At 46.2% G+C, this 26,300-nt stretch overlaps 2 protein-coding genes and 1 long non-coding RNA gene across 5 annotated transcripts in view; all 3 read left to right on the top strand.

The window, feature by feature from the left end:
* Positions 1 to 39: 39 nt before the first annotated feature.
* LOC111166886 (uncharacterized) lies at positions 40 to 7,760 on the top strand. Its single transcript, XR_016395250.1, has 3 exons — positions 40 to 611; positions 3,916 to 4,055; positions 4,510 to 7,760. It is a non-coding gene; the product is annotated as an uncharacterized LOC111166886 (long non-coding RNA).
* LOC111166880 (retinoic acid early transcript 1E) lies at positions 2,664 to 3,909 on the top strand. Its single transcript, XM_022559114.3, has 2 exons — positions 2,664 to 2,690; positions 2,952 to 3,909. Exons 1-2 carry the CDS (start codon positions 2,679 to 2,681, stop codon positions 3,261 to 3,263), a joined length of 324 nt encoding a protein of 107 aa, XP_022414822.2. The 5' UTR covers positions 2,664 to 2,678; the 3' UTR covers positions 3,264 to 3,909.
* A 6,070-nt stretch (positions 7,761 to 13,830) lies between the features above and the next one.
* LRP11 (LDL receptor related protein 11) overlaps positions 13,831 to 26,300 on the top strand; it is a 56,908-nt gene continuing 44,438 nt past the window's right edge. For 2 of the 3 annotated variants that reach the window (XM_022559066.3, XM_022559046.3), the window contains exons 1-2: positions 13,831 to 14,773; positions 19,708 to 19,865. In XM_022559066.3, the coding sequence (XP_022414774.2) occupies positions 14,140 to 14,773; positions 19,708 to 19,865 (792 nt within the window). In that variant the 5' untranslated portion in view covers positions 13,831 to 14,139. The remainder of the gene's footprint in view (positions 14,774 to 19,707; positions 19,866 to 26,300) is intronic. The other variant, XM_022559035.3, reaches the window with a different exon arrangement.

Genomic DNA, 26,300 nt, shown 5'->3' with positions numbered 1-26,300 from the left:
GGGGGCGGGGCCAGAGTCCTAGGAAATAGGGTGGAGCCGACCCGGAAGTCAGCTGGCTTCCGTGGGAAACGCGCAGCGAAGTTGTAACCTGTCTTCCCTGAGGTGCTCGTGGAGAGTAATTGGCGAGAAGTAGCTCTCGGTCTCCAGTCCCGGGTCCCCAAATCCCGCCCAGGTTGGCAAGAGGAAAGAAGCTCGTGGTCGCCCCGCATCCCCGTCCCTTCTCGGCGCAGAGACCTCACTCACCCGGCTCCGCGGCCCGGGTCCTCCCACGTCTCCCAGAGGCTGTTTGTTCCCGGCCCCGCGAGCCTCCCCGGAGCGCGGGAGCTCGGCCCGGGCTCCTCTTTGTAGCCGCGGCGGGTCCCGCTCCCCCCGACGCCGCTCGGGACGCAGCCGGCCGAGCTCTGGCCGAGCCGGGTCGGCGGGACGTCGGGGAGACAGACATTCGAGAGAAGACTGAGGGATTCAAACTGAAAACCCCGAGGAGAGAGTTTTCGGAGTCTTCTCTTGTGCTTGCAAACAGCGACAGTCTCAAGCTGGGAAAGCAACGTTGGGTAGACCGGGCAGGCGAGGACCGCGCCCCACCGATCGCAGGCGCTCGGCCCGGGAGACGGGTGAGAAGGGAAGGAGTGCGCGGCGAGTAGACCCCACGGCGGGTCCCCCAAGGGTTCAGTCCTATCCCGCCATCCCCAAGCCACCACCCCTGAGACCGCTGTGTTTAGCCAACTGCGCGGGGGATGGCTGGGGCGAAGAGGGTGGGGTGAGGGGAGAGATGTGCAGGACGAGGGGAACTGCCAGGCAGGAGAGGCTGGGGACTGATGGTTGATAAGAAAGGAATGAAATTCCTACACCCTTGCTCTGAGCTTGTTCCTCCAGTGGCCTTGGAGGAGTTTGCAAGGTGCAAAGAACAGAAGCTAGTGATAACGTCCCAGCTTTTCTTGAGTCTCGGCTCCAACAGGACGGTTGGACTCTATTGCGCATCCGCCTTCGGTGATAGACCAGGTGCGCTTTGCCTGCAGCTAGCTTGATTAACACTGGGGTGCACTTGGTGAGAGTGAATCTTAATCATTAAAGAGAAAGTTGGAGAGGTTAGGATGCAGACTGGAGGTGGGAGAAAATATGGGAAGAGGGAGGGAGAGATGGGAAAGGGAGGCAAAAGAGGCAGCGGGGAGAAGGGGGAGAGGAATTTCGTTGGAAGGTTAGAGGAGAATGTGGTTGGTGGAATGAGGGAAGAGGAGATCATAACCCCCAGCAGTTTTGCTCACGCCACAAAAGGGGTTTTTTTTGGGGGGTGAAGGGGGGAGGTTATTAAAGTGAATTTTTATTTATTTATTTTATTTACTTTTGGCTGCGTTGGGTCGTCTTTGCTGCGCGCGAGCTTTCTCCAGTTACGGCGAGCGGGGGCTACTCCTCGTTGCGGTGCGCAGGCTTCTCATTGCGGTGGCTTCTCTTGTTGCGGAGCACGGGCTCTAGGCGCACGGGCTTCAGTAGTTGTGGCGCTGGGGCTTAGTTGCTCTGTGGCATGTGGGATCTTCCCGGACCAGGGCTCGAACCCGTGTCCCCTGCATTGGCAGGCGGATTCTTTTTTCTTTTTTTTTTTTGTGGTACGCGGGCCTCTCACTGTTGTGGCCTCTCCCGTTGTGGAGCACAGGCTCCGGACGCGCAGGCTCAGCGGCCATGGCTCACGGGCCCAGCCGCTCCGCGGCATGTGGGATCTTCCCGGACCGGGGCACAAACCCGTGTCCCCTGCATCAGCAGGCGGACTCTCAACCACTGCGCCACCAGGGAAGCCCTACAGGCCTTCTTTTGCTGATACTGCTGCTGATAGAACCCAGGAAGACTCTGGGCATTGAGCGTCCTGGGATCTGGGGACCTGGCTGGGGAGGGGGAGGATGGGAGGCGGGCAGGAATGGAAAGGGCTCCACAGTGGTAGGCACCTGTCCACAGTGCTCTTAGGATGGTGAGGGTGTGGTTTAGCTGGACTGGCTGCCCCGGAGGTGTGGGGACCCCAGCCTAAGGCAGGGTGCCTGACCTGTGCTTGTGTGGCAGCTCTCCCTCTCCTGCCAAGTCCCACCTCCTACTCCAGGAAGCCTTTCCTGATGACCCAGGACCCATCATGAATGTGGCATGTGTCGTCCTATGGTGTCTTTTTTCCCGTTTTTTGAAAGTCCTGTCTGTTCAGATAGATTTTAAGTCCCTGGAGTACAGACACTGTCTTGTATTTTTGGTACCTCAACAGTTGGTACATGATGCTAAAAAGATTTGTCAGGTAAATCCTCCTATGTGCACCCGAGGGGTCCATGGTGGCCTCAAAGTGTTTAATTAAACCTCAGACAGTTAAAGGTGAGGCAGGACTAAGGACGCGGCAGATGGAGGGGGTCTGGGATGGAGACCCCTCCCTCTACAGCCAGGCCCCTCATGGGGAATCTCTGGGGACACACCTGTGTTTTTCTCTCATGGATGCTCACTCTCTCTGCCTCGACCTCACTGTCAGATCTCAGTCCAGACCTGGACAGCCCTGGTGTGAAGTCCAGGGCTCAGTGGACACAAAGTCTTTCCTCCAGTATGACAGTGACAGAAACAAGGTCAAACCTTTGAGTCTCCTGGCGGGGGAGGTAAATGCCACCAAAGCATAGACAAAATTGAGCCAAATGCTGGGAGAAGTGGGGCGAGAGCTCAGGATGGTCCTGCCTGTCATCACACTGGACAAAAGGGAGACCAGGGGTAGGTATGCAAAGGGGGTGGGTAGCTGGAGACAGTCAGCAAGAGAGGGGAAGGAGCAGAGCACGTGCAGGGAAGGAGCTTCGTGTGAAAGAACGGAACACAGTCCAACCTGAGAGACCTGGTGGACCTGATGGGCAGGAGAGGGCAAGTCATGGACAGAAGAGCACAGGCCTCTAGATGTGCAGAGACACACTTGAGCTACGGGGGAGGACGGATTGTGGACAGTCCAGGATGCTTCTTTGTGTAGGGGCACAGATCCGCCCACGCTGCAGGTCAAGCTGTGTTGTCAGCGCGAAGCAGAGCGATGCACTGGTGCATCCTTGCGCTTCAGAATCAACAGACACACAGCCCTCCTTGACGTGATGAACGTGAACCGGACAGTCATCACTCCTGGAGCCACAGGGGTCAAAGAGGAGTGGGAGAACAGCCAGGAACTGGCCGAGTGTTTTAGGAAGATCTCAGCGGGAGACTGCAGTCACTGGTTTAGAGAATTCCTAGAACACTGGGAGAACATGCTGGAACCAGAGCCCACGGGTAACTGAGCAGGGTGTGGAGGAGATGGTAGCTCTCTTCAAAGGTCTAGTGCCTTCCCTGTGTGGATGTGAGCACATATGTGTGTGCGATTGAAAATATGGTGGATGGATGGAGTGATTGATCTCTTGGTGGACTTCCTGTCTGGAGAATCAGTGACAGGCATAGCATAGGATTTCCCAGCATCCTCCTTTCCTAGCCCACCTCCCTCAGCACAGGAAGGAGCCCCCTTCCCCATTAACCAATGACCCAGTCCTCCGGCACTGGTAGATGGTCCCCAGATCTATATACGTATTGTGCTTCCAGGCCTTCTCTCCTTCCTGTTGTAGGGATCCTTTAACCAGCTCAGATGTCACTTAATGAAGCCCTCACCCCTCCCCAGACAGAATTCAGCACCCCTAGATGTGTCCTCCTCAAAAAGGACTTCCCACAGTAAACAGGGCCACCTGCATGATAATCAGATGGACACTGGCTGTCTCCCTCAGCAGTAATATGTGCTCCGTGAGGACAGGGCACAACCCCTGTTCATCTTTCTACCCCAGTGGTTTCACATAATGGGTCAGTAACTTTGTGGGGGGGGACATGTGCTGTCTGGGGACAGTAGCTGCTGAGGAAGGTGTATTCTTAGGTTTCACACAGCTTTTGCTTTATTGTTTGTTTTAGAACCACCATTAAACGCCCCAAATAATGACCAGTCTGCATCCATCCATTAATTGAATGGATCATCCCATTGATTTTCACCTGCTTCATCCTAATTGGCTTCATCGTCGTGAAACTTATGAAGAAATCAGGGACCACAGCAGGTGAGAATCAGGCTGGCCTCTGGCTCCTGGGCCTGTCATGTTCTGGTAAGGACTTGGGAGAGGTGAGCCACGGGTCTCACCCAAGCGCCTGTCCACTGATCCATCTCTACCTAGAAACGCTGCACTTTCTCAGTCTTGGGCCCCCACACTTCCCAGTAGGGCTGGGGATTACTCTGCTGTTGGGGTAGAAGAGGCTGGTATGGGCAGCAGGACAGTGCAGTGAGGGGAGGGGAAACCAGGCATCCACTTCTGTGGGGGGGAGGGGGCGGGCCAGGTCTAAGATCTCAAAAGGCTGCAGGCGGGGTGGGTGTTGTCTTGCTGAGATGGTACCCAGGGTTCCCCCATCCTGTGATGAAAACATTTTTTGTGCTCTGATGATAGAGTGATTTAGTTCAACAATTTACCTGATGTTCTAACAGCCATTCCATCATCTGATGTTTCTTCCCTGGGCCAGGAGAAGGTGGAAATGTTAGACCAACCCTTGGTGGAAAAAACTGACCCTTGATGACAGTCTGGCTGCTGATCTAATATATTATCTTCTACTCAGAGGTGGGTTTACCAAGAAGGTAAAGAACCCCTTGCTTTCCACGGCTGTTGATGAGCTCTTACGGCCGGAGTTAAGCGGAAAGGAAACGTGTCCGACCACCTTCCTGTACCTTTGGGAGGAGCCTCTCCACTGTGTCTCATAGGCCTTCCCGTCAAAGGGAGGGTCAGCACCTGAAATAAAAGAGAGCTCTGTGTGCCCAGTTGTACTGGGCCGTTACCTAACACAGTGCACAAAAATGCAATCATAATGGACAAAAGACTTAAATATAAGACCTAAAACTGTAAAATCTTAGAAGAAAACACAGGACAAAAGCTTCACGACATTCGATCTGGCTATGATTTCTTGGATGTGACACCAAAGACACAGGCAACAAAAGAAGAAAATAAACAAATTGAACTTCATGAAATTTAAACATTTTGCACATGGAAAGACAGTATCAAAAGAGTTAAAAGGCAGCCCACTGAAAGGGAGGAAGTGTTTGCGAATCATATGTCTGATAAGGGATTAATATCCAGAATATATAGAAAACTCCTAAAACTCAACAACAAAAACACAAACAACCTGATTGAAAAATGGGCAAAAGGCTTGAACAGATATTTCTCCAAAGAAGATATACCGTAGGCACATGGAAATTGCTCAACATCACTAATCATTAGGGAAATAGAAATCAAAACTACGGTGAGATTTCCCCTCACACCCATTAGGATGGCTTCCATTAAAAAAAGAGAAAATAGCAAAGAACATAACGAGGTTGTGGAGTAATTGGAAACTTTGTGCATTTTTTGATGAGGATGTAAAATGATATAGCTGCTGTGGAAAACAATATGGCCGTTCTTCAAAAAATTAAAACTAGAATCGCCATATGATCCAGCGATTCCACTTCTGGGTATGTACCCAAAAGAATTGAAAGCAGGGTCTCAAAGAGATACCTGTACACCTATGTTCATAGCAGCATTATTCACAATAGGTAAAATGTGGCAGCAACCCAAGTGTCCACTGATGTATGAATGAATAAGAATAATATATTATGTAGACACAATGGAATATTTTTCAGCCCTAAAAAGAAGAAGATTCTAAAAAAAAAAAGAAGAAGAAAATTCTGACATGCTACAACAGGGATGAACCTTGAAGATATTCTGCTTAGTGAAATAAGCAAGTCACAAAAAAACAAATACTGTGTGATTCCACTTATATGAGACACTTAGAGTAGACAAAATCATAAGATAGATTTTATGAAAATAGAAAGGTTGTTGCCAGGGGTTAAGGGGAGGGGGAAATGGGAGTTAATGTTTAATGGGTACAGAGTTACAATTTTACAGTGATAAGATCTATGGAGAAGGATGGGGGTAATGATTGCACTGCAGTGTGAATGTGTTTAATATCACTGAACTGTATACTTAAAAATAGCTAAGATGGTAAATTCTGTTATGCATATTTTATCACACACAGAAAAATGTTAAGGGTGTCCACAGTTCCTGGCTCATCCCTGGTGCTGCATTCCTGGCAGCGAGCCTCTTTCCTGACCCCTCCTACAGGGCTCTGAGTGAACCAGTATACAGCAGGACTGGCTCCAGAGAGAGGTGACACTAAGATGATGATGAAGTGGGTGTCCACGGCTGAGCTGGGTTGGTAGGGTAGGGAAGGGTGGAGACAGCTCAAGAGTGCCTACAGCAGGGAACTGAAAATGTGAGCCTGGGACCTTACCTAAAGCTGGAATATCCCTGTTCGTGTTGTGGGTTCCCCAATAGGTCTCCCTGGTCTTCAGAGCCTGAGAAAGGGAAGGAGATTGTGTGACTGGTACTTTGCCGGAACTCCCAAAACTTTTGGCAGCCGGGACTTCCATGGTGGTCCAGTGGTTAAGACTCCACGCTGCCAATTCAGGGGGCCCAGTTTCGATCCCTGGTCAGGGAACTAGATCCCGCATGCCGCAACTAAGAGCCTGCATGGAGCAACAGAGATCCCATGGGCCGCAACTAAGACCCAGCGCAGCCAAATAAATAAATAATATTTTAAAAAAAGAACTTTTGGCAGGGACTGGAATTAACTCTTGGTGGAATGGAAGAGAAAGATGGTACAAGTCAGTGAACAGAGAGGTGATGGGAAAACAAAAGTGACTCTCTCCCTGAAGAGGTGAGGAGGCCGGCTCTGGGCTGAAAACCTCTGTGATCTCTCTGGCCGGCCTCACAGCCTCACGTGGAGAGCTGCCCTCCCCACCCCAGACTGATGACAGCAAGGCACTGCAGTCTCTCTCTTCAAATATTCATACTCCCAGCCCCAGAGCCCTCCTTCCTAGGTCTTATTTTCTCAGGCCCTGGGCCAAGGTTCTCTTCTGGTGCTTCTGCTGAGGCCTCCTTAAATGAAGAGGACGGAGAAACCTGGAAGACCCTTGTCCCCCCTCTGACTCAGACCCAGGTCTCTCCCCTCCAAGTCCTTCCCCTGCCTCCACCTCAGGGTCCATAAAGCTGCTGGAGCCTTTCACTCCGGTCTCTGAACAGTGAGGCCACCCTTCACATGCCATTCCATTGGGGAAAATGGAATAGGGGAGTTGGCATAGCCTCTGGGTTCAGACTCTGGCTGTGCTCTCACAGTAAATGATCAAAGGCTTAACTCTATCATTTTAGGCTTGTCGCTTTAATCAGCTGGAACGTCTCCCAGCTCAGCTGAGCTCCTTACAAGGAGCTGTGGGGTGTGGTCTGAGATCTGGAGAGACTTGGAACAGGCCAACCATGTCATGATCTGACCCAGGTTGCCTCAGCTTGGAGACACCAACAGGAAGCAACACACAACTGGTGTGAGTCACTTGTGCCCCTAATAGCTGAGGGCCTTGGCTTCTAGCCATTGCTCTCTCCCCTAAGACTAAGAGGAGCTGCGCACCCCAAGCCAACGTCAGAGGGCGCCATCGGCCAGGCTGCGGCTTGACCTGTCACAGCTGCTCCACTGGGCCCATCCGGAGCTTCCAGGGTGTCCAGAGAGATTTCCCCCTGAATTATCCCCAACTTCACTCTCTCTGCTGATGCTCATCCACACCCACCCGCAGCAGTGCTTCACTTCCTACCTGCGTTACGTGTCATACTGTCTTCCAGAGCTGCGAAGTAAATAACCATTTTACTGAAATAAAAATCGAGCCACCGGTGCTTTGTGACCGCCTGGAGGGGTGGGATAGGGAGGGTGGGAGGGAGGGAGATGCAAGAGGGAAGAGATATGGGGACATATGTATATGTATAACTGATTCACTTTGTTATAAAGCAGAAACTAACACACCATTGTAAAGCAATTATACCCCAATAAAGATGTTAAAAAAAAAAAATCGAGCCACAGTCAGAGGTGCCCATCCCTCCCCTCACCACTCCTTTCTGACTGTGACCTGGGTAGGTTGGCAGCCTCACTTAACCTCAGTTTCCTCACCAGTCGCTCAGGGAGAGAAGCAGGACACTCTCACTAAGCAGTGAGGAAAAAGTGATCACATTTGCAAAGCGCTTGGTACCCAGAAGATGCTCAACAAATATCAGTTCTCTTCATTGATTGGGGAAGGCTTCAGTTACTTTTAAAATCTCCATGAACTCCCAGAGAGAAGCCCTCTACTCCTCTTCTGACTAGAGAACCCCAAAGCTCTCCCTTTACAGAAATTCTGATTTCCTTTCCTTCACTATTTTTCCTTTATTCACCTTGGTGCTTTTTCTTCTTGGTGGACTTGAAATACATTATTGTAAATATCATATTTTAAAATACTAAATATGCACATGGTAACACAATGCACTGTTTCTTTGTGCTAATAGTAGCTTATATTTTATTTTTTTAATTAAAAAGTTTTATTGAAGTATAGTTGATTTACAATGTTAGTTTCAGGTGAATCACTGAGTAAGTGATTCAGTTATGTGTTTTATATATATATATATACCATATACCAATCTATATACCATATAGATTATTATAAAATATTGAGTAGAGTTCCCTGTACTGTACAGTAGGTCCTTGTTTTATCTATTTTATATATATAGTAGCATGTATATGTAGTAGCTTACATTTTAAATGGAAACTCTGAGCTCAACATAAAAGAGACATAGGAATTTTTTTTTTTATTGGTTGTGCCACATGGCTTGTGGGATCTCAGTTAATGACCAGGGTTTGGACACGGGCCACGGCAGTGAAAGCACGGGATCCTAACCACTAGGCCACCAGGGAACTCAGGAAATTTTTTTTTTAAATTGAAGTAGAGTTGATTTATAATATTGTGTTAGTTTCAGATGTACAGCAAAGTAATTCAGTTAAATATATATATATTTATATAACATACAATAACAATGGAAAATCTGAAAAGCTATATATACATTATAGATATATATAATGTATATAGTTAATATATAATGCATATATATTTATATTTAGTTTTTTATATATATGGTTTTTCAGATTACTTTCCATTATAGGTTATTACAAGATATTGAATATAGTTCCTGTGCTACAGAGTAAATTCCTGTTGCTTATTTATTTTATATATAGTAGTTTATATCTGTTAATCCCATACTTCTAATTTACCCTTCCCCTGGAAATGTTTTTTCTGGTCACCTTTTCTCTCATCCCTAAGCTAGATAGGAAACAAATTTTAATATCTTTTAAAAATTAGCAAGTAGGGCTTCCCTGGTGGCGCAGTGGTTGGGAGTCCACCTGCCGATGCAGGGGACGCGGGTTCGTGCCCCAGTCCGGGAAGATCCCACATGCCCGTGAGCCATGGCCGCTGAGCCTGCGCGTCCGGAGCCTGTGCTCCACAACGGGAGAGGCCACAACAGTGAGAGGCCCACGTACAGCCAAAAAAAAAAAAATTAGCAAGTAAAAAACACTTAAAATTTCTTTAGTTGTTAAACACAATTGGTTGTATTTTACATTCTCCATTACCTTACTACACTGTCCATCTTTGCCAGAACTCTTTTCACTGTTTCCTTAGCAATCCCTGTTTGCATATGTATAATAGTTTCTAAAAATAGGGGTACCTGCAAAACAGTCTTTCCTTCCATTGCGGTTTTCAAACATATGTATTTCCCACCATAAATAGAGAAACTTAATATAGGTTATAGAAATGCAATTTTCCCTTTAAAAAAGGAAGGAGAGTATGTATATTTTTAACAAATGGGATTCCACTGTGCATACATTGCTGCCTCTTCCGTGTGTCACTTAATGATGTATCTGGGAGATACACAATGCAAAGTATTCCACAGCATGATTATACCAAAATTTATTTAAGCAGCTCTCACTTGTGTAGATTCAGGGTGTTTCCAGCTATTGCTTTTGCAAAAAAAATCCTGCAATATCCATCTATACATACATCTTTCCAAACTTGTGTGAGTATATTTGCAGAATAAATTCCTGGAGATAGAATTACTGGGAAAATGAGTGTATTTTTAATTTTAACAATTTCAAAAAATTTTCAAAATTGACCAAATATTATAAAATGTGAATCCTTAGTTTGGCAGAGTATGGAGGAGCTTTAGTCAGCAGGAGTAAAAACTGGTCCTGGAGGATATTTTTGCAAGGCATGTGAAAAACCTTAAAAATGTCCAACCCTAACCTACAGACTATAAGTTAATAAACTTCTGTTATTTTGAGCCACTACACTTGTGGTAATTTGTTACAACAGCAATAGAAAACTAGGCAGACATTATCAAAGGTGCTCAGACAACAGAAATGGACAAAAGCCAATCTAACTTTCAAAAGGTAGATTTTGCAAAACTTGTACCTAAGAACAATCCTGGACAAGATTCTACAAATAGCTTTTAAGGGCCTATTTGGAGAACTCTGACAGGAAAACCGTGCTCATCAGGATGGTAAGGTAAGTCGCTTACTACATTTTCCAAGCAGTAGTACCCATCTGTTTAACTTGGTGTTGTAAACTGGGAAGTATGAGAATACGATGTACTGCAGCTCCAAGCTACTTGACAAGCTCTCATGATATGTTTGCAGAAAAGATGGAGAAATCCAGCTGAGAAAGAGCACCTGGGTGGATTGATAACCTAATAATCATAGTCAAAGGGTTCAAGTTAATGAATCCATGTTAACCTTGGGGTAAGTCTTTAAAATGGGGTGCCTCAACACTCCCTCCTTGGCCTTCCCAGAGTCCATAACTTAAATCAGTTTCTTGGACAAAGACATAAGACAGGATCGTCACTTAACAGATGATACAAAGCCAGATGGAATAGAAAGTGTTAGGTTTCAGGATCAAGATCTAAAGGCTTCACGATAGGATGGATAGGATGGATGGATCCGTGGACGGAGAGCAGGGCAAATAGCAGTTGTGGACCCTCTACCTCCTGCTTGCCATTGTGGCAGGTGCTTTCACTTAATCCTCATGACAACCATGGGAAGTAAGGTTATGCAATTGTTTCTGTATTATAGATGAGTAATCTGGGGCTTGAAGAGAGTAGGTGGCTTGCCCCAGGGTCACAGTGCTTTTAACACTGTTGAATTTCTCAGGCTGAGTTGCATGCACGATATAATGGCAGTTTCTAAATATATGAAGGACCATCACTTGAGAGAAAGTATAGAATGCTCAAAGAGACCTCAAGAAAATGAACTACAAAAAATGTTTGGAAGCTACAAAACAGATTGTAACTGTAAGGAACAGAGTTCTAGTGAAGAGTTAAGAGTTGCCCAAAGATGGAATCGCTCGGATGTGTGAAGTCTTGCATTCCCAGCCAGGATAACACGGGGACTGTACTGGTACACAGTGTGTGAGGGTGTGGTAACTCAATGATCAGTGTTTGTGTAGAACTCAGAACATTTACTGGCATCCAAGCACAGCCCTTTTTAAAGTGTCTCTTAAATTTGCAATAAAAGTGAATAGAAGTGTTTAGGCAAACGCCAGGCATTGCCTTAGTCAAGTAGAAGATAACTTCTGGGGCCTCCCCCCAGCTCCCCATCACTGCATTTCTCTCATTCTGCCCTCCATGGAGGAGGGAAGGGAGGCCGCGCTCACAGCCATGCTTGTACCTCGTGACCTCTGCACCTTAGTAACAGCACCTGGGGGACACAGGACCCAGCTGGACCCATCAGAACCTCTCCCGAGCCTGACAGCCCATGGGCTCAGTTTCTGTGCGTTGCTGGAAATTGAGGTGAGGTAATCTCAGGCTTTGCACATGGAGGGCAGAAAACGCCAGACCCTGAGAGAATCCTGTGACCAGAGGGGTGGAGATGCAAGACAACCTGGCTCTGAAGGAAGAAGTAGCACCTGGGGACCAGCTGCTCTGGGCTGAGGGCCTCCACCCTTGGGTCCAGGCCCTCCTTCTGGCCCGGCTGCTCTTCCTGCCCTGCCCGTGAGTGACACGTCTCACATGCCAAAGCACTGTGGCCCTTTTTCCTCATGCCACTGTGAAATGGGTTTCTGTTGTTTGCAATGCACAGAGATTTTACCAGGACGACCCACCATCACTCAGCTGCAAAAAATACAAGCCTGTGCAGAGCATCCAGGGAAGAGGCCAAGGAGGCGCCCAGGGGAGCCGCTGGGCCTAGAAAGTCAGGCAGCCCCTGCCTTCACTTGCTCGCTCTCTTGGCACCGCGTGTAACCCGTGCTCTATGGGCCCCTCCTGCCTGCTCCCTGTGCCCCCTCTGCTGAGCAGCTTCTCTGCTCCATTGCCCCTCACAGGACTGTGTGGCTCCCACCTGGCTTCCCAGCTCCACTTCCCTCACTGATTCCACTGTTCCTCGATTCTATGTTCTGTGTTCCTGGGAGGCAGGGTCGATGGCTGGGCTCGGGCCAGGTGTTCATTACAGTTCCATCAGCAGTGGACAGGCTGGGTCACCTGGAAGCTGGGGCTGCCCCTCCAGGGATGCGGGCAGAGCAGATGCCGTGAAGGGGGTGAGGACGGGAAGGAATCTTATTGTAATGACTGCTGGACTCGCAGGTTGTAGGAGACTTAGGCTTCAGCTGGTTGCACATCTTCTAATCTTGTGGAAACTCCCTTATTTCTGTGGGGCCTGGTTTTTTTTCCTGTAAAGTTAAAAGGTGGAACAAGAAATAATAATAATTATCATTTATTGAGCATCTTCCACGTGTCAGATGACCTTGTAAGGATTTTACACACACTAGTTTAACTTATCGCCTGTAAAGCATTTAAGACAGTCACTAGGATGATGATCTCGTTCCAACCTTCAGTAAATTGACATATAATGTGCAAATCTCAATTTGCTGAACTTGTACCCTTAATGATCTTATGAAACAGAGACACATCTCCACCTATTCAGATCACAGTCCTGACATTTGTATCCTCACATAAAAAGTCTTCTGTCCATTCATAAGGTTTTGACGTTTAGGCTTTCAAATCAAAGACATTCTATTTCCAAAAAACTGAAAGGAGAAAGAATTAGCATTTAGAGACACAATGTCCTACAAATTACAGACATTTTTAAATGTAAAATTCACAATGTTCAAGTTTCTAAAAAAAAAAAAATTCTGGATGTGCTAAAAAGAAGGAAATGTGATTCATAATCGTGAGAAAAATAAGTCAATAGAAACGGATTCAGAAACAAACAAGATACAGAAGCTGCTCACGGGTAGCTAGAACTCTCAGGTGCAGCCCTCCCTGGACCGGACGTTTTCGTATAGCTTATGAAGTCACGTAAAACACGAGTCCTCTAGACCTTACACGACCTCAGCTGAAGGCCTCTGCTCACGCTGTAGAGTGAACTCATCAGGTCCCCATAAGCGACTGTGTTCAGATTTCTAGTTAAGTTTGTGGAAAACTGAGTGAATGGGACTACTAGTTGTGTATTTTCCCACAGCACTGCCCGCCTTCTGTTACCCAAGCGCATTTTGGGGACCTAAGATGGAAACGATCAGGGGCGCCGGAGGTGAAGGACTGAACATGATGCCTGGTAGTTCCCCAGGTGAGCATGTCCCTTCGCTAGAGCCGTCCCTGAGGTCACACGGATTTGTGGAGACCCCTCCTCCCCTTCTCCCCAGGTATCCGTACCCCTTTGAGCTGACAACTGAGCAGGTCTGGCTGGTTAATAAAGCCTGGTGCGCTTAGACACGAGCCCCGCGCAGATGCGGAGGGCCCCGGGCGCAGAGCCCAGCTCAGGGGCCGCTACCCGCCTACCAGGCTACTTTCCGGGTCTGCAAAACAGGCGGGCGTGGGCGGGGTCCCTGCGAGCGAAGGGAGGGCCGGGCGGGGGGGCCTGGGCGGGGCTTGACGCGCCCCGCCCCCCGCGGCCGCTTTTCATCACCGGCTGGTGATCCTTGCCTAGGCTGCCTCATCCTCGCGGAGCTCGCGACGGCTCGGGGCAGAGAGTCGCCGGGGCTCCCAGAAGCCCCGGGAAAGGACGAGGAGCGGGGCCGGGCCGGCAATGCCTCCAGCTGCTGCGGCGCCCGCCGGTGACCGAGCGCCCGCGGCCTCGGGGGCGCAGCTGGACCCCGGGGAGGCCAGGCTTTGAGGCGCTGGGGCCTAGCGCCCGCTGCGGCGGCTCAGGAGGGCCACAGGGCCCGCGCTCCCCCGCCTCCCTCGCTCTCTGCGGCCCCGCCTCGGCTCGCTTCCTCCGCCGCCGACCGCTATGGCCTCCGCCGCCCGGGAGAGCGCGGGCTCCGGGCTCAGGCGGTCGCCACGGCTCCCGGCGCTGCGCGGGCTGCTGCTGCTGTGCTTGTGGCTGCCCAGCGGCCGCGCGGTGGGGTCGCCCTCCGCGCCGCTGTCCGAGCTGCACGCGCAGCTCTCGGGAGTGGAGCAGCTGCTGGAGGAGTTCCGCCGGCAGCTGCAGCAGGAACGGCCGCAGGAGGCGCTGGAGCTGGAACTGCGCGCGGGCGGCGGCCCCCAGGAAGGCTGCCCAGGCGGCGGCGGCGGCGGCTACAGTGCCATGCCGGACGCCATCATCCGCACCAAGGACTCCATCGCGGCCGGCGCCAGCTTCCTGAGCGCGCCGGCTGCCGTGCGGGACTGGCGGCAGTGCCTGGAGGCCTGCTGCCTCGAGCCGCGCTGCTCCGTGGCCGTGGTGGAGCTGCCCCGCCGGCCCGCGCCCCGGGCCGCCGCGCTCGGCTGCTACCTCTTCAACTGCACGGCGCGCGGCCGCAGCGTCTGCAAGTTCGCACTGCACCGCGGCTACAGCAGCTACAGCCTCAGCCGCGCCCCAGAGGGCGAGCAGGAAGGCCTGGAAGCTGGCGCCCCGGCCACCGCCCGGGCCTCGCCGCGGCCGGGTAAGCACGCCCCTGGAGGCCGGGGCCGGGCCGCTTGGGTCCTTCTGTCGCTGCCCTTGCACCTGTTGGTGACTGCATCTGGGAGACCCGCCTAGGCAGGGCCGCTGGGCCCTTCTCAGTCAAGTCAGAAATGAAACACCCTAGATCCAAGTTAACGTAACTTAGTTGCGGGCGTCCAGAAGAGTGGCTTTGATTTCCCATCCTAGGGATGGTTTCTGAGAAAGCCCAGTAGATTGAGCAGAAGCGGGCACGATGGGCTGCTTGTGGAATTTTTCTAAGCTTAGGGAGGTATGCTTATCTGAAAGGATTCGCAGAAATTCGATTTAATGGAGGAGAAAAGTTCAGGGGGTAAAAAGTCTATTTGACTCTCAGAGGTTCTTATGAGGAAGGCATGGTTTGTGTCAGGTAATTACCAGAGCAAAATCTAATTAGCTGCCGGATTGCTCATAGCGCACCCTTATTTCCTGGCTTGGCTCTCAGGATTCATGATTCCAGCTAAAGTTGCTTTCATCAGATAAAAATAGGAAGAGAAATGTGTCAGGTTATTTTGAAGTGGGTCCAGCTGATTCCCATGAACTATGGTTCTCTTTTTTAAAGAGGTAAAAGAAGGGACTTGATTTGTTGAAAACAAAGTTTAAGGCACTTCTCTTTTGAAAAGGAGCTAAAAATGATGCTTTTCATTGGATGGTTTTACTTTCTGGGGATGCTCAGAATGAGAAGACCAAAACAGGGGGCAAAAAAATATATATATATAGCAGTTGGAGATAAAGGTCCCTGAGGGAATAAAACCTTGATTGGGCCTACCTGTGGTCGGCTCCCAGTGTTTGATTGCACTCTGTTGCTGTTTGCTTTATGATAACACCAGACTGAAACCATAGCAAGATTAGCCTCTGGAGTCTTCATGACCTTCAGGTCCAAAGAGAAGGGTCTGGAAATCTGTGTCCACAGTGGCCCACCTCCCTTCCCACCTCCAGGGGAATTAACATCAAAGGTCACCCTGCAACTGCTCAGCCTTGAGGCAGACACTGGGAAGGACCCCAAAGTGTTCTCCCTGAAGTGGAGGCAGGAGGCACTTGCACCTGGACCCTCACCAGCATCTCAGCCCGCCCATGGGTGTTACACACACATCTGTCCTCTGCCCAAGCAGGGACTCAAAGATCCCAGCACCAAAGAAACAAAATCCCTTTCCCTTTTTCTCACTGCACATCTGGAAGAAACCAACATTGCCAAGGAGAGCTTTCTTATAAGCCAGGGGAAACCAAAGGGAAATTAAACAAGGAAAGAATATGCCCGTGGGAGAAAGAAACTTTAGTTTACTGTAGAAGTTTCTGAATCATTTTTTCTTCTACTTTGTTTTTTTGGCCTTCCCTTCCCTGGGGCAAGTTTGTCTAGGAATTCAGACTGACGAGGTGGCTGCAGGGGATGATGGAAGAATGTGCGAAGGAGTGGAGGATGCTTAGAGAGGTGTGTTGAAATGACAGAATCTGCCTGCGGTTGCATGCCAAAGTCAGGGCTGGGGACTTGAGGTCCTGAAACCTGGGTTTGAGAGGCAGCTTTTCTACATGAGGGCCCCTGTTCATCCTCTTAGGGCTTGAGCGCTTGCCTTGCCTTCCAGCCGGGCTGTCATGACGATCAAGGCTGAACATGCTTTGTGAATCACAAAGGTGGCATTTTTTTAGGAAAATGATCCATGCTAAAGAAAAAGTATGAGCAAAAAAGTTTATTATAGCATTATTTATGATGGTGAAAAAAATTGGTAACAAAATGTCCAGTAGTAGAGGTTAGGGAATCAAAATGACAACTGTGAAGTTTACGTAGTGACACAGGCAATGGTAGGACATATGAATAAATAATCAAAAATAGAAAATAAATTAGTAGGTTAAATTCAGGATGTAACTTTATATTTACTGTAACCAGAATACACATCCAGTGCCCCCAGAGTATAGTGGGAAGGACAGAGCCTTTCAGTTTGACAGATCTGGGCTGACATCTGAACTGACAAGTTTATCACTTGTGTGGTCTTAGGCAACTAAGTTAGCCAATCTGACCCTAGTTTCCTCATGAGTATGATACAGATGACAGCACTACCTCAGAAACTTGTGAAAGTTCAGTGACTTTACGGCTCAAAACACTAAGCATGGTGCCTGGTACAAAGAAATCACCCAACAAATGGTAACTATTAATTATTATTATCAGCAGCTCAGATGGAGAAAGACAAAGAGTACACACCAGAAATGATGATCATATCGGGGTTGTGAATCATTTTTTCCTAACGTGTTGCAATTAAGAAAAACACACAATGGAAGAAAAAAGACCACAAAAGCCAACAGAATACTCAAGGTGGATTTTGACCTGTAGTATCTAAGCCGCTTCCCTTAGTCTGGCCCTACTTCCATATCCTCAGCCTCCCCTGTATCATTTGTACCCACGCAGCAAGACCCAGATGCCAGACCTCTTCCTTGCTGTTAAAGCGTTGGTCAGAGCTGCGTGTTGTAAATCAGCGTAGCTAACGGTATACTTCTCTGTATAAAATGCCGCCTTGATATGCTCCATCAAAATTGGTATGAGTTTTATTTTGCCTCTGTGGATCTTACCAAGTGTGCTTAGTCTTCAAAAGAAATCAGTGTTTCCATAGTACTTAACATTGGCTTGTTCCATTTTTCTAACAAAAATTCCAAGTTACATTTAATCTTGTTCTTCACCGGCAAGTCAAGTTTTTTGAATGATAGCACACTCCTTTCCTCCTCCCGTCATTTGTTTATTTTTAAGACCTGTTTCTGGCTTAAGCCAGCTTTGCCTGGACTTGAACTGAGGAGGAAATATAGCTCTATTATTTCAAATACAATGACCAATTTAGAGGATATGAGGATTTCACTGTTTTCATAAATCATATCTTTAAGCTTACCTAAAGAAAAGTATCAGTAAATGACTAACGCGATTATTTTTTTCTTCCAGGAGGGCCAGGATTAATTAGTTTTATAATATGTGGGATATTTCAGAGCTTACCTGATTTTTCCATCTTAAATCTTTCTTGGTTAAATCTTTAAGGGCCTAGGACTTCACTGGCCGTCCAGTGGTCAGGATTCCGCGCTCCCGCTGCAGGGGCGCAGGTTCAATCCCTGGTCAGGGAACTAAGATCCTGCATGCTGCGTGGCGCAGCCAAAAAAATTTTTTTTAATTACAAAATTAAGAAAAGAGAAGAGAGGGTGAAACCTTAGTGGAAGGTCAAATAAAAAAAAAGAAAAATTAAAAGCAACATTAAAAAAAAATCTTTGAGGGCCTAAAAATATGTTATTAGTATCACTGCTGTTTATATCATATAGGTGTATTTTTGTTTACTTAAAATGGTATTTTAACATAAATTTTAAAGCAAATAGCTGCTAATTATAATGTATTACTGCTGAATTATAGGATTCGAGAATTATGGGACTCCTCTGGCTCTCCAGTGGTTAAGACTCTGTGCTTTTGCCGCAGAGGCCATGGGTTCAATCCCTGGTCAGGGAACTAAGATCTACAAGCCGCACAGCGCAGCCAAAAAAAAAAAGGTTCCAGAATTATAAAGTGGTAAAACATTGTGTGGAAAGTGATGAACCTTCCAGAAGCAAAGGAAATTCTCTATAAAACTATAAAAGGGCCTATTAGTAATGCAGTTGTCATCTCTCTCCTTACCTGGGAGGAGCAGAATAAAGTCAACAGGCACTGGATCTTTACTCAGGTGGAAAAAAGCAGATCAAATGTCTTCTAAGGCAGGGGTCGCTTATGTGGCTGATTTAATTCAGTTACTAGTCCTCATTCTTTTAAATGACTGTAAAAATGGGACTCACCTTCTCAGTGGACACGTGTACCCTTTGGCAATAGCAAGTGTGCTTATTCCTTGTAAACTAGCTCATGAAAAAAAGAAAGTCATCTCTCTTGGAGGCTCACAGCAGCATTCTCATTCAGAAGAGCCACAGCTCTAAGACCTGCAAGCCCCTCATGTCCTCTGTTGCTGGGCGTTGAGAGGAGCGATAGATGAGAAGATAGAGCTGCACAGGTAGGTCTCTGAACATCCCCTGAAGCAAGGAAATGACCCAGTCAGGTTAGCATTCCGGAAGAGTCCTTCCAGCTGCAGTAACCACCCTTTGTTGCCTAATAAGAAGCTAATAGGATTGCTGCTAGCCCCAAACCTCAGGCACTGGACGTCTGGATTGGCCCTTAGAAGTTTACTTGGGAGGCAACTTCGGCTGCACAGAAAGAGAGCAATGTCTTAGCAACATCATTCAGAATAAGCTAAGGAAGTCCAGGCCAGAATTCGGACCAAGTTTTGGAGCTGGAAGAGGGAGGAAATAGTGGATGCCAAAAAAGATGTATTACAAAAACCTGTAGGGTTTTTTTTCCAGCTAAATTACTAAGTTTCTTTAAAATATATGTGCATTTGCGCAAGCTTACTAATAAGATGCTTAAATCCGTTAAAATATTCACAGTTCTGCTCTTAGAAATATTTTCTATATCTAATGGCTTCTATCAGTCACCACTGGAGCAGCTGTCGGTCACGTATTAATATTTAGTGAACACCGTGAGCCTTAAATTTAGTACCATGAAGAACAAAAGGTAAATACATACTCGTTCGCTATTTTAGGATATCTCAAACTCTGTGCCGGCTTCTCTTATAAAAACTAGTTAGAAACTGTGAACCTCTTGTGTTTTCCTAGATGAAAAATTGGATTCCAGAAAATTTCTATGTGAGTTTTATGTGAATCCAAGAACTTGCCTTAACTTTCCAAATTTAATTTATTACATTACAATGAAAATAAGAAAATAACTTTCAGTTACTATACATCCTCTTGGCAGTTCTTTGCTGGACTACATCTATTCTAGCAAACAAGTTACCTCTCAATAAATTAGAAAAAATTTACGGAACATATGTCTTGTGAATTATTTATTTTCTTTCACAGAAAAGGACGAGCCTCCACTTAGCAAGGCCGGGCAAGATGTTGTTTTGCATCTGCCCACAGATGGAGTGATTCTGGATGGCCGTGAGAGCACAGACGACCACGCCATCGTCCAGTATGAGTGGACACTGCTGCAGGGTGACCCGTCAGTGGACATGAAGGTAATTCATGTCGTAATTGTAATGAAAACTAATGTTTCAGTGCAGTGGTCTTTCTACTTAGGTTCCCCAAATGTCTGTAAGTTGGCAGAAGTGCAAAATGGAGAAAGCATAAAAATGATTGTTGAAAAAATGTTATATGAATTTACTTTTCTACTGAGTTAACAGTGATCCTGACCATGTGTTTTTATTTATTTATTTATTTATTTATTTTTTGGCTGAGCCTCGTGGCTTGTGGGGTCTTAGTTCCCCAACCAGGGATCGAGCCTGGGCGCTCTGCAGTGAGTGCATGGAGTCCTGACTGCTGGACCACCAGGGAATTCCCTGACCATGTGGTTTGAAGCTTACTCTCGTTCCTGCTGCTTTTTTTTTTTTTTTTTCCGGTACCAGTAAGTCTTTATTCATTGTATTTTCCCAAGGAAAAGAAGGGGAAGGGAAAAGGGTCAGCGTGTGTGTTACAAAATGATAGCAAATGGGAAAGGAAGTACCTGGCACAGCAAAATCAACCAACAAATAAACACTGCCCAGATGGGATCGCCAAAGCCCAAAGGGGCTCAGTCTCCTGCAGTTCAGTAATGAGGGGAAGGGATGAAGAACAGGTACATGCTTTTCTACCCTCCCTCCCTCCCTCCCCATAAATTCAAGATTTCACACAAAGCTTTGGTTTCTAGCAGTAAGCATGGAGTTACATTCGTCCGTCTCCTATTAAACAATTTTGTGGCCACTTTGACATAAGTTTCTTGCACCTGCATAAAAGTTCCTGAGTGACTTGGCTATATATTCATCTTTCCTTTCGTGGTCTCCCAACCCCACTTTCTACATGGAAGCCCCCCTCGTTGCTCCTCTCTACCCTAGGATTGGAGATTAAAGTAGGTTTTAATCCATCCAAAGACAGCAGTTTGTTTGGCATGAATCAAATCAAGGAATGGTCATGACTCAGGAGATTGAGAACAAGGGATGGTGAGCTCTTAGCTTCTTCAGGATTTTTGCACAAATCATTTAATCACAGACACCCCACAAATTAAACGTATAGGTGTATGGACTATTTTTGGGGAGGGCACGAAGGGGGAAAGAAGAGGGGGTAGGAATACAGTTCTTGCTGCTTTTTTGTTGACTTCTCCAGAACACAAAAATGCTTCAAGGAAAAAGACTCATGCTTTGTTTTGTTGACTCAGATTACTTTAAAAAAAATTTTTATGTCTTCTTTTTTCAGTTCAAATCCAAGTAGAAAATTTGAAAAATACAAAGGAGCATAAAGAGGAAAATAACAGTAGAATGAACTTATTCTTCACATGATCCAGAAAGCAACCATCTTACCTCACGTTAGGCCTGCCTGAGATAGTTGAGTTAATTAAGTGAGGTGGGGTTTGGAGTCAAGGGCTCCTATTCAAGCGCTCCTCACTGATTTTCATCAGGCTTATCTGGGCTGGAATTTGCTGCCGATGGGAATGTGCCACTTACCCAGTGGCTGCCTGTACACAATTAAGATACAATTGACATGTAACATTATATGAGTTTCAGGTGTATAGCACAGTGACTTGATATATGTATATCTGGTGAAATGATCACCACAGTAAGTCTAGTCAACACCTGTCACCACACATAGTTAGTTTTTTTTCTTGTGATGAGAACTGTTAATATCTACTCTCTTAGCAACTTTCAAATATACAAAAGTGTTATTAACTGCAATCACCATGCTGTACATCATATCCCGTGACTTATTTATTTTATAACTGGAAATTTGTAACTTTTGACCTCTTTCACCTGTCCCTTACCCCATGCCTCTGACAACCACCAATCTGTTCTCTGTACCTGTGAGCTTGGTTTTTTGGTATTTTTGTTTTCTTAGATTCCATAATAAGCATAAGGTCATACAGTATTTGTCTTTCTCCGTCTGGCTTATCTCACTTAGCCTGATGCCGTCATGGTCCATCCATGCTGTTGCAAATGGCAAGATTTCCTTCTCTTTCTTTACACACCATATCTTCTTTATCCATTTATCCGTTGATAGACATTTAGGTTGTTGCCATATCTTGGCTATTGTAAATAAGGCTGCACTGAACACGGGAGTGCATATATCTTTTCGAATTAGTGTTTTTGTTTCCTTTGGATAAATACCCGGAAGTGGAATTGCTGTATCAACACAGGGAGTCTTGAGTCGTGAGGACAGTGGCTTTTTATTAACCCTGCCAGGACCCTTTGTAGTATTTCCTGGCTTAGGCAGATAAACTTCATCCAAATCACTTCAGTCAGAGGAGGTGGGGAAAGTCTGTGTTGGTTTGCCAGGGCTGCCATAACAAAGCACCACAGACTGGGTGGCTTAAACAACAGAAATTTCTCACAGTTCAGGAGGCTAGAAGTCCAAGATCAAGGTGGCTGCAGGGTTGGTTTCTTCTAAGGCCTCCCTCCTTGGCTTGTAGTTGTCTGTCTTCTCCTGCCTGTGTCTTCACAGGCTCTTCCCTCTGTGCGGAAGCACTGACTTCTGTTTTCTTGGGACAAAGACAAGAACAATAATCAGCTAGTCCCTCAAGACTAATTTAAACACACTGCCTTACCCAATGATTAGGCAGTCTTAGAACTGGACCAGACCCTCGACCAGCATCTTACCCAGCCTCCTATCCATACAAGAGCGCCTGCCTTCACATCCCTTCCAGTGGTCATCCAGCCTCTGCCTGGTATTTTCCAGAGATGAAAGCTCATTGTTTCACATCACGTTGCATGACATCTTCAATCAGCTCTAATTGTTGGGCCAGTGGGGTGTTACTTTTATGCACTGGTGTTGAACCTTCTTTTTGGAAAAGCGCTGAACACATCTTTTTTTCTGTGTATCAGCCGTTAAAGTTTTTTGGTTTTTTTTTTAAATGAGTGTCACCACTTGGGATGGTCTTCTCAGAACTAAACACTCTCAATTCTTTCAGATGTTCCTCATATGAATTGAGTTTTAGACTGTCCACCATCCAGCCTTTTTTGGATTATCTCAGATTCATCCGTGCCCTTCTTAAAATCAGACGCCCCTAATTGAAACCCATACATAAACCGTGGTTCTTCCTGACACAGACTATTACATCCTGTGATCCAGACATTGTCTCACTTCTATTAATGAAGATTCATTTACATAAACTACCTTAGTAGCTGCTTCACACCATAGGTTCATGTTGAGTTTTCCATTAGCAGGATCACCTAAAACCTGCTTCATCTTTCTACATGAACTGCTGTCCTGATGGCCTCCCCCATCCTGTGTTTGTATAATTGATTTACTGAACCTGAGTGCAAGACTTTATGTTTACCCTTTTTATATCTCAATGTTTGGGTTTTCAGCTACAACAGAAATAATTTTGAACTTTGAGTGTCATCCATCATATTTATTATTCTTCTGTGCATTGTGTCAGCTGCAAAATTAATGTATCTTTACTGAAATCAATGAGAACTAAGATTGATCAGGAAAGGTGCCCGGGCAAGCCATGGATCAGCCTGCTATGAGAGTTCCCTTGAGATGGACGCCGACAATTAATTAATTGGCACTCGTGGGATATATTTGTTCAAGCAGCTGCAAATCTGTCTCTATTATCATCTAGCTTTTCATAGTTGCTACTAAAGGCTCTACTCTGTAAACAATGAATTACATATATAAATGCTGAATAAAAATAATGCTGATGATTCAGTATTTAATTTATTGAAGATATTTATAAAGAAGTAACAAGATTAGGCATTTCTTATAGACTTTTAGGGCTGACTGTGATGCCATCAAGAGGAAAATGTGTGGGACTTCCCTGGTGGTCCAGTGGTTAAGACTCCGCACTTCCACTTCAGGGGACACGAGTTCGATCCTTGGTCGGAGGAACTAAGATCCTGCATGCCGACCGGCAGGGCCGAGGGAAAAAAAAAAAAAAATAGAGGAAATTGTAGACTAATTCCCCAGCCAAGTGTATAACGGCGATGGCAGATAGACCTAAAGCTATAAAGCCAACATCTAAGTCACAAAGTCTGCAATAGAGGAGTCATTTGCTATCAAACTGCAACTGTCTTATAATGGTGTACATTCATGAATGCCCCCAAAGTTAACTCAACTCTCATTGGTCAGGCTTTCCGCTGAGTGCCTATCCCAACCCCTTCTTGAGCCCTCCCCTCTCCTCTCCCCTTTTCTCCACTGTCTGCAGGGTCCTCGCCCCTTCTCTCATCTTTGGTGGTAGAATAGTCAGCCCTCCCTTTGTTTTGGGATACTTTAAGACCAGGTTGTAGGACTATCCTTTCACATCCAAATGACCCATTCAGGTGTTCAAAAAACAAAAATCAATGAGGTTCTCACCCTAAGAGGAATTATGCTGCCAGCTTAACTATGATAAAGTTAATTGCTGACCTTTTTTAGCATCTAGTGTGTGTCCAGTACTGTACTAAGCACTTTTTTTACTTTTTCTGGCCGCGTGGCGCGTGGGATCTTAGTCCCAGAGCAGGGATCTAACCCGCACCCCCTGCATTGGCAGCGCAGAGCCTTAACCACCGGACCGCCAGGGAAGTCCAGTACCAAGCATTTTAAATCGACTAAACATATGGGAAAGCTCATGTTCTGACTTGGTTTCCTCATTTATGAAGAAAATGAATAAGAGAGATGATTGGTCAGAACCAAGAGGTTCTGACTTTTTTTTTTTCTTTTTGGCCACACCCAGCAGCTTGCTCTACCTTAGCTCCCCAACCAGAGATTGAACCCGGGCCTCCGCAGTGAAAGCGCCAAGTCCTAACTACTGGACCATCAGGGAATTCCCAAGAGGTTCTGATTTTAAAGTCATATATTTTCTGCCCTCTAACAGGATATTCTACATCTATTTATCTGGGTATTATTAGTCTATAATACATTCTTAAATGTAAGAAGACACATTTTTCAGGTAGTCCATTAGATGTCACTGAGTTTCATAACATAATACATTTAAATCTGAAGTCAGAATGTAAAATATGACATTTAGGAACATGATAACAGAGTATGAGGACGTTCAGGGAGATTTGAAATTCATAAATCTGTAGATTGATTTCCATTCACCAGATGTGGAAAATTAAACTGTTTTAGAATACCATGTGTAATGGAAGCTTACTAAAGGATGGGTATTGTTTACACCAATAACTTCATTATTAACTTAAAACCAGTTGCACATCGGTGTGCCTGCTGTACACACTTAATTTTTAAAAACAGGCGTATTTTCATCCACACTGAAACATGTTTGGGAGTGAAAGGAGGTGGTATTAATAATTACACCAGGACCACAGAGATAAACTGAGGCTGTCTTGAGCAAACAGAAACATGGGTCCTTCTTGATAAAACCCAAGTTGCATGAGACTGGATGGTCTATATTTCATCTTCCAATTAGTCTCCTTTTTAGACCACCCTCAACGCATTAACATAGTGTTTTAAAACTGAGCCTTAGAGAAAAGGTTTTCTGGCACGGAACATAAATAGAAAGAAGAATACTGGCTTTTCGTCATAGGGAAAGAGAACGCAAAATAAATGTTGAATTTCAATCTGCCTTCTGTCTCACATAGGAGATGTTTTGTCATTTACTCCTCCTCAGTCAGTTTCCCTAGATATAATTTGGGTCAATACTGAAAATGCTCACAAAATGAAAGAATCATATACGTTAAGGAGATGATTAAAAAACGTATTGAAAGACTTTATAAAAATTTAGTAAGCATGGGCTTCCCTGGTGGCGCAGTGGTTGGGAGTCCGCCTGCCGATGCAGGGGACGCGGGTTCGTGCCCCGGTCCGGGAGGATCCCACATGCCGCGGAGCGGCTGGGCCCGTGAGCCATGGCCGCTGAGCTTGTGCGTCCGGAAAGAGTGCTAGGCTTAGACAGTTTAATGTGTGAGTTAGTAAAACCATTCTTAACACAAATAAATAAATCTTAAAAAAAAATTTAGTAAGCAGGATTTTCAAGGCAGCCTGGTTGTTTAACCAATACACAAAGTACCAGAGAACCTACGGTGATCTTTGAAGATTAAAGGCTAACTGCATCTGTCTCCTGTTTTTCACCTATGATTGTTGATAACAGGTCAAAGATACATGTAAAATCTATAATATCACAGCAGAATTTATAAGGATTATGAAGGACTTCTTTAGAATTATTTTCAGCGGGGGACTGAGTGATGGGTGGAAAAGGGATTTCAGTTGTCTGGGATGCTGTCAGGATTTCTCCCCCCGCCTCTTTCCCTCCTCTCGTTCCTCTCTTCCTTCTTTGCTTCCTCCTCCCTCTCTTCTTTCTTTCTTCCTTTCTTGATATTTTTTCCCTTTCTCTCCTAAAGCCTAGAACTACACTTTGTACTCACTAGGTTTCTAATAATACTTGCTAAGTTAATTGGTTCCTTTTTTAAAAGTGATTGACTATTTTGCTAACCTTTCAAAAAGTGCCCTTTTTAAAAGCCTCAAATTTTTATCATCCTTCCTAGCAAGGTGGG

This window comes from Delphinapterus leucas, chromosome 12, assembly GCF_059928025.1.
Source record: "Delphinapterus leucas isolate spDelLeu-1000000601 "Yukka" chromosome 12, BTC_Dleu_Yukka2, whole genome shotgun sequence".
NCBI lineage: Eukaryota > Metazoa > Chordata > Mammalia > Artiodactyla > Monodontidae > Delphinapterus > Delphinapterus leucas.
The sequence above is the reverse complement of the archived record's forward strand: the minus strand, read 5'-3'. Positions and strand labels throughout refer to the sequence as shown.